Here is a 9,012-nt window from a genome sequence, read left to right as displayed (position 1 = left end):
TAGTACCAGCACTCTTTTACTATGAAGCCACGTTGATGTAACACGTGGCTTGGCATTGTCTTGCTGAAATAAGCAGGGGCGTCCATGGTAACGTTGCTTGGATGGCAACATATGTTGCTCTAAAACCTGTATGTACCTTTCAGCATTAATGGTGCCTTCACAGATGTGTAAGTTACCCATGTCTTGGGCACTAATACACCCCCATACCATCACAGATGCTGGCTTTTCAACTTTGCGCCTATAACAATCCGGATGGTTCTTTTCCTCTTTGGTCCGGAAGACACGACGTCCACAGTTTCCAAAAACTATTTGAAATGTGGACTCGTCAGAACACAGAACACTTTTCCACTTTGTATCAGTCCATCTTAGATGAGCTCAGGCCCAGCGAAGCCGACGGCGTTTCTGGGTGTTGTTGATAAACGGTTTTCGCCTTGCATAAGAGAGTTTTAACTTGCACTTACAAATGCACTGACAGTGGGTTTCTGAAGTGTTCCTGAGCCCATGTGGTGATATCCTTTACACACTGATGTCGCTTGTTGATGCAGTACAGCCTGAGAGTTTGAAGGTCACGGGCTTAGCTGCTTACGTGCAGTGATTTCTCCAGATTCTCTGAACCCTTTGATGATATTACGGACCGTAGATGGTGAAATCCCTAAATTCCTTGCAATAGCTGGTTGAGAAATGTTTTTTTTAAACCGTTCAACAATTTGCTCACGCATTTGTTGACATAGTGGTGACCCTCTCCCCATCCTTGTTTGTGAATGACTGAGCATTTCATGGAATCTACTTTTATACACAATCATGGCACCTACCTTTTCCCAATTTGCCTGTTCACCTGTGGGATGTTACAAATAAGTGTTTAATGAGCATTCCTCAACTTTATCAGTATTTATTGCCACCTTTCCCAACTTCTTTGTCACGTGTTGCTGGCATCAAATTCTAAAGTTAATGATTATTTGCAACAAAAAAAAATGTTTATCAGTTTGAACATCAAATATGTTGTCTTTGTAGCATATTCAACTGAATATGGGTTGAAAATGATTTGCAAATCATTGTATTCTGTTTATATTTACATCTAATACAATTTCCCAACTCATATGGAAACGGGTTTGTATATGGAGGATCTTTGAGTTGAGCTTTTTCTTGTTTGCAAGGTACTTTTTTTTAATATAGATGATCTTTGAGTTTTCTTAGCGAGTGCCGCTAAGAAAAGGCATTGAAGCTTAGGGATGGCTATGCAAAATGAAACTAAAACTGAATGCTGGACGACAGCAAAGACTTACAGCGTGTGAAGCAGACGGCGTCCACAATGTACATCCGAACATGACATGACAATCAACAATGCCCCCACAAAGAAGGATAGTGTCCGCAAAACTTAGCCTTGATTGCGAAAACAAAGCCGGTGCGGGGAATAGCATTCAAGGAAGACGTGAAACTGCTACAGGAAAATACCAACAAAAGAGGAAAAGCCACCAAAATAGGAGCGCAAGACAAGAACTAAAACACTACACATAGGAAAACACCAAAACATTTTTAAAATAAGTCACGGCGTGAAACAAGAGCTATAGTGATGCATGGTTGGTTATGGTTTAAAGTCATATCCAACAATTGCGAGAACGACTTTTTATCAATATCGGCTACTGAGTTTCATTTTTTACTTGTGATGTGCCTCAGGATTTTTTCAATGAAAAAAATGTGCCTTGGTATAAAAAAGGTTGAAAAATATTGAAGTAGAATTGTCTCACATCAACTTATATATTTCAATATGATATTAATACATATGCATATATTAATAAATATACAAATACAAATACAAATGTGATATACAAATAAATAAATCATTTGTATAAATTAGGAGCGAGGAATGAAATCCTCTAAGTCATTGTCTCAGTGTGTCATATCCTGTAGCGTTCTTCTTCTTTCTGGTTTCTAAAACAGTAAGGTCTTGTAGCGTTCTCCTAATATGGCAAAGTTATGACGTAATATGACCCTCCCAAGTGTGCCTCTGATTGGCTCGCCAGTGTCTGACCATGTCTGTGACCCAGACCGCTCTGGCTGCAGTGCCCTCTGCTGGTTGTTCAAACATATAAACTAGGTAAATGGTAAATGGGTTATACTTGTATAGCGCTTTTCTACCTTCAAGGTACTCAAAGCGCTTTGACACTATTTCCACATTCACCCATTCACACACTGATGGCGGGAGCTACCATGCAAGGCCCTAACCACCACCCATCAGGAGCAAGGGTGAAGTGTCTTGCTCAAAGACACACGGATCATGACAAGGTTGGTAGAGGGTGGGGATTGAACCAGTAACCCTCAGGTTGCTGGCACGGCGACTCTCCCAACTGCGCCACGCCGACCCGGTCACATTTATTTGTGCAACTGGTTTGTGGTAGGAATGTCTCATCGACACAAAAGCAAAAAAGCGATCCACATATGCAAATTCAATACAAATACAAAATGAAATGGTAAATGGGTTATACTTGTATAGCGCTTTTTTACCTTCAAGGTACTCAAATTGACACTATTTCCACATTCACCCATTCACACACACATTCACACACTGATGGCGGGAGATGCCATGCAAGGCCCTAACCACGACCCATCAGGAGCAAGGGTGACGTGTCTTGCTCAAGGACACGACAAACATGACAAATTTGGTAGAAGGTGGGGATTGAACCAGGAACCCTCAGGTTGCTGGCACGGCCACTCTCCCAACTCCGCCACGCCGACCCCCCCTAGGTCGCATTTATGTGCCTATGAGCCAACTCAGTGGCCTAGTGGTTAGTGTCCGCCCTGAGATCGGTAGGTTGTGAATTCAAACCTCGGCCGAGTCATACCAAAGACTATAAAAATGGGACCCATTACCTCCTTGCTTGTCCCCCAGCATCAAGGGTTGGAATTAGGGGTTAAATCACCAAAAAATGATTCCCGGGCGTGGCCACCGCTGCTGCCCATTGCTCCCCTCACCTCCCAGGGGGTGAACAAGGGATTGGGTCAAATGCAGACACATTTCACCACACCTAGTGTGTGTGTGACTACCATTGGTACTTTAACTTTAACTTAACTCTATGCATCTGGTTTGTGGTAGGAATGTCTCATCGACACACAAAAGCAAAAAAGCGATCCACATATGCAAATTCAATACAAATACAAAATCAAGCATATTTATATTAAAAAATCTCAAAAATATATTTGCAAATACACGTTTATTTATACAAATTATTTGATTTATTTGTATGTCACATTTTTATTTTTTATAAATTTTATTTGTATATATTTTCAAATCTCCAAATATATTTACAAATACGCGTTATTTATACAATTTATTTATTTGTTTGTATATCACATTTGTATTTGTATATTTATTAATATATAAGTTGATGTGAGACAATTCTACTTCCATTTAAAAACACTGTAGTAGACAGTAGGGCTGTGAATCTTTGGGTGTCCCACGATTCGATTCAATATCGATTCTTGGGGTCACGATTCGATTCAAAATCGATTGTTTTTTTTCAATTCAACACGATTCTCGATTCAGAAACGATTGTTTTCCCCCGATTCAAAACAATTCTCTATTCATTCAATACATAGGATTTCAGCAGGATCTACCCCAGTCTGCTGACATGCAAGAAGAGTAGTAGATTCCTGTAAAAAGCTTTTATAATTGTAAAGGACATTGTTTTATCAACTGATTGCAATAATGTCAATTTGTTTTAACTATTAAATGAGCAAAAATATGACTTATTTTATCGTTGTGAAAATATTGGACACAGTGTGTTGTCAAGCTTATGAGATGCGATGCAAGTGTAAGCCACTGTGACACTATTGTTATTTTTTTCATTTTTTTTTTTATAAATGTCTAATGATAATGTCAATGAGGGATTTTTAATCACTGCTATGTTGAAATTGCAACTAATATTGATACTGTTGTTTATAATATTCATTTTTGTTTCACTACTTTTTTTTGTGAATGTGTGTGTGAATGGGTAAATGTGGAAGTAGTGTCAAAGCGCTTTGAGTACCTTGAAGGTAGAAAAGCGCTATACAAGTACAACCCATTTATTTATCATTTATCATTTACTTTTGGTTTGTTCTGTGTCGTGTTTGCGTCTCCTCTCAATTGCTCTGTTTATTGCAGTTCTGAGTGTTGCTGGGTCGGGTTTGGTTTTGGAATTGGATTGCATTATGTTATTGCTGTGTATTGTTTTGTTGGATTGATTAATTAAATGTTTTTTTTTTTTTTAATTATTTTTTTTTATTTTATTAAAAAAAAAAATCAAAAAAAAATCGATTTTTTAAAAATGAGAATCGATTCTGAATCGCACAACGTGAGAATCGCGATTCGAATTCGAATCGATTTTTTCCTACACCCCTAGACCAGGGGTGCTCATTACGTGGATCACGATCTACCGGTCGATCTCGGAGGGTGTGTCAGTCGATCACCAGCCAGGCATTAAAAAAATAGTCCTAAAAATGAGCGATCATAAATCTTCACTATGACGTCACTTTCGTCACTTGATTGACATTCACGGCACCCGAGGGTCTTCTGAGATGACGCTGGCTGCTGCCAGCTCATTAAAATTACCGACTGGAAGGCGAGAAACACTTTATTTCAACAGACTCTGGCGCCGTACCTGTCGTCAAAACTCCAAAGACCGACTGCACAGTTGCACAATAAAAGCTCTGCTTCATCCTGCCTGCGCTACCAAAATAAGAGTCTCAGAAAGCTGGCGTGCACAAGCTAGCAAGCTACGGAGTTTGCCGACAATGTATTTCTTGTAAAGTGTATACAAAGGAGTACGGAAGCTGGACAAATAAGATGCCAAAAACCAACCACTTTCATGTGGTATTGGACAGAAAGGAGGACTTTTTTTCGCCTCCATTCGAAAATGCGGACGTTATCATCACAACTGTCTGATTCCAATCAATGCAAGTCATCAGAATCAGGTGATACACCAACTTATATTCTTGTCTTCATGAAAGAAAGGAATCTATATGTGTTAAACATGCTTGTATTATCTTTAACCACCTTTAAGTTGTTAACAATATTAACTATATGTGTTAAAAATGCTTGTATTATCTTTAACCACCTTTAAGTTGTTAACAATATTAACTATATGTGTTAAACATGCTTGTTTTATCTTTAACCACCTTTAAGTTGTTAGCAATATTAACTATTTGTGTTAAACATGCTTGTATTATTTTTAACCACCTTTAACTTGTTAACAATATTAACTATATGTGTTAAACATGCTTGCATTATCTTTAAACACCTTTAACTTGTTAACAATATTAACTATATGTATTAAACATACTTGTATTATCATTAAACACCTTTAATGTATTAACAATATTAACTATCAGAGGTGTGGACTCGAGTCACATGACTTGGACTCGAGTCAGACTCGAGTCATGAATTTGATGACTTTAGACTCGACTTGACAAAATGTAAAAAGACTTGCAACTCGACTTAGACTTAAACATCAATGACTTGTGACTTCACTTGGACTTGAGCCTTTTGAATTGACATGACTTGACATGACTTGCTACTTTCCCCAAAACCCAAAGATGAAAAAGTTATTCGGGAGCGCTCCGTATTTTTCATTGTGTACTTGTCTATCAGCGTTGCGTGTGTCAGCTGGTGTGGTCTCAGTACAACAGCCAATCAAATTAGATCTACTTTGTTTTCATCACACAGCATTCATCCAATCAAATTGCAGGACAACCAACGAAGAAGACATGTCCAAACCACACGCCAGTGAACAAAAAATGATACCTAAAATAATTTCGTTTGGGTATAAAAATTACGAGGTGGTCAACACAAAACGGTTTGCAGTATGCAACACATGCGGTTCGAAAATTACTGATGGAGAGGCAACAACTTCCAACTTCGTCCGGCATTTGAAGTTGCACAAAGAACGGTAAGTTTTGAATGTAAGATAACGTTTATTGGCTAAGTAACGTGACTTTTATTTGCTGTGTAGTTAAATCAGTGAGGCTGTAAACTCACTGCTAACGTTATAACGTTATTGCAAACACGGGAATCTGTTGCAGTTCACTACCTTATTCATACTTTTTGTTCAGTGATTTTTTTTAAGCAGGGTTACGTTAGTCAATATATCACACGTAACGTTAGACGGCGGTCAGCAGCACCGCGTATTTTAGCCACCTAAAAAAAGACAAAAATGGTAAAATAAATACTACGCCCCCATCGTGCACAAATGACTGACAGACTCTTGGCTAATTTGGTCTTTTGCAAATGCAATGCAGCATAGGGCCCTGACATAAAAAGTACAACTTTTTTGATATGTTCACGTATATGTCATGTTTTTTCAATGTTAACACTTTTGTACAAATAAGTACATTTGAACTTTATTTTTCAATGTGTTTGTTCTGTAAAGGAATGAGTTAATGTTTAAAATGACTGGTTAATAGTGCTATTATGAAGTGCAATGTCAGCACAATTTTCTTTCCTGCAATTTAAAATGCACTTGTTTTAATAAATAAATACAGCGTTTGAAAAGCATACACAATCTGTGTTAATATATTAGTCTGTGGTTAAAAGGACTTGAAAGGACTCGAAACTCAAAATGCAGGACTTAGGACTTGACTTGAGACTTTCCAGTCTTGACTTTGGACTTGACTCGGGGCTTGCCTGTCTTGACTCGGGACTTGACTCGGACTTGAGGGCAAAGACTTGAGACTTACTTGTGACTTGCAAAACAATGACTTGGTCCCACCTCTGTTAACTATATGTGTTAAACATGCTTGCATTATCATTAAACACCTTTAACTTGTTAACAAAAACATATATTTCATAAATAAGTAAATTAAAATTATATATATGAATGAGGTAGATCCCCACGACTTGATCAATTGAAAAGTAGCTCGCCTGCAGAAAAAGTGTGAGCACCCCTGATCTAGACAGTACACACAAAAAGTTCAAATGTGAAAGCTTGGGTTTGAGCATCCAGCCAATTAGGAGCTCCCTGATGACGTCAGAGGGCGTGTTAATTATTCCCTACCTCGCACCTCGCAGGTCCACAGTGAGGAAGGCAGGTCTTCTCCACGGACTTTTAGGACCACTTTTCTCACGTCTCCATAGGAAACATGAGTCTGACTTGTTTTGTACTCACTTTCAAGTAAATCTCGTCTCTCATTCTTTTCCACGCCGAGGCGTCCGGATGTGGAAGTAATGAGGAGGAGGAGGAGGAGGAGGAGGACGGGTCCGATGGCGCGCCATGCAGCACCTTGAGCCCATGGAGACATGGCACAGCGGTTCCTCTCCTCCGCCTTCATGCTGACTGTGTCCTTGTCCTGCACCTATTTGTGCTACACCATCATTTTCGGCCGCACCGCTGTCATAACAGGGCGGCCCTACGTGGGAAGCCGCTGCCCGCCGAGCAGGCTCACCGGCGGGAAGAAACTTCTCGCCCAGTCGGACCACCGCCAGTGCGCCTGGCTGGAGACAGTCCAGCCCGGCCCTCCTCCTCTCCGTCTGCCCCCCGCGCGCTGGGGCGACGTCAAGGGGAAAAACTTGAGTTCGGCGCAAAAACTGGGGAGTAAAAAGCTGCCCGGCGCCATGATTGTGGGGGTGAAGAAAGGAGGAACCAGGGCGGTGCTGGAGTTCATCAGGATCCACCCGGACGTGCGCGCCCTCGGGACGGAGCCGCATTTCTTCGACAGGAACTACGACAGAGGACTGGACTGGTACAGGTGGGCAAAATAACTTTTTATTCATTTTATTTTATTCAAGATTAATTCATAAAAAATTCGCGGAAGTTGCTTCATTAACTCGAGACTCGAGCCAGGTGATGAAGTTAATGCTGCGTTCAAAGAAACTGGGAAAAGTGCTTAATATGCAAGAGTTGGACAATATCGGATATCAGACATCTCTAGTATAAATATAAAAATGTGACGTACAAATAAATCAAGAATTTGTACAAATAAATGTGTATTTGTAAATATATTTTTGCGATTTTTGAATATGAATGTGCTTGATTTTGTATTTGTATTTGTATTGAATTTCAATCAATCAATCAATCAATGTTTATTTATATAGCCCTAAATCCCAAGTGTCTCAAAGGGCTGCACAAGCCACAATGACATCCTCGGTTCAGAGCCCACATGAGAGCAAGGAAAAACTCACAAATGTAAATATGGAAAGGAATTCATGTTATGCAGAAGCTGCTTCATTAACTCGAGCCAGGTGATGAAGTTAATGCTGCGATCAAAGAAACTGGGAAAAGTGCATATTAGGGCTGGGCGATATGTGCTGAAAACTGTATCACGATAAGTGTTTTACAGATATTGGTCAATATCGATAATTAATTTTTTAATGACCTATCAAAAAATTCAATTCTAAAATCACATTTAACACTTAACAATAAACCCTTAAAATGAAGGTGCTAAAATAAGGAATACGTAAGAAATGCTGGATAAAGTGTAACAAAATAGTGCAAAGTGTGAAAATGTAAGAATAGCTATTTTATTGCAGGTTTAGTGCCATCTGTGTAACATTTGGTCTGTTATTCTCATGTAAATATGGAAAGGAATTCATGTTATGCAGAAGTTGCTTCATTGACTAGAGCCTGGTGATGAAATTAATGCTGCGTTCAAAGAAACTGGGAAAAGTGCATATTAGGGCTGGGCGATATGTGCTGAAAATTGTATCACGATAAGTGTTTTACAGATATTGGTCAATATCGATAATTCTTTTTTTTATGACCTATCAAAAAATTCAATTCTAAAATAACATTTAACACTTAGCAATAACCTCTTAAAATGAAGGTGCAAAATTAAGGAATACGTAAGAAATGCTGCATAAAGTGGAACGAAATAGTGCAAAGTGTTTAACAGTAAGATTGATCATTTTTATTTTTTTCATGACCTATCAAAAAACTCAATTCTAAAATCTCATTTAACACTTAATAACCTCATCAAATTAAGGTGCAAAAATAACGAATATGTAAGAAATGCTGCATGAAGTGGAACGATATAGTGCAAAGT

General features: G+C 38.9%; 1 protein-coding gene across 1 annotated transcript in view; it reads left to right on the top strand.

Moving 5' to 3' along the window:
• Positions 1-7,090: 7,090 nt before the first annotated feature.
• hs3st2 (heparan sulfate (glucosamine) 3-O-sulfotransferase 2) overlaps positions 7,091-9,012 on the top strand; it is a 38,863-nt gene continuing 36,941 nt past the window's right edge. The window contains exon 1 of the mRNA XM_061982243.2: positions 7,091-7,719. Within this exon, the coding sequence (XP_061838227.2) occupies positions 7,271-7,719 (449 nt within the window). The 5' untranslated portion in view covers positions 7,091-7,270. The remainder of the gene's footprint in view (positions 7,720-9,012) is intronic.

Source organism: Nerophis lumbriciformis, linkage group LG24, assembly GCF_033978685.3.
Source record: "Nerophis lumbriciformis linkage group LG24, RoL_Nlum_v2.1, whole genome shotgun sequence".
Lineage (NCBI taxonomy): Eukaryota > Metazoa > Chordata > Actinopteri > Syngnathiformes > Syngnathidae > Nerophis > Nerophis lumbriciformis.
The sequence above is the reverse complement of the archived record's forward strand: the minus strand, read 5'-3'. Positions and strand labels throughout refer to the sequence as shown.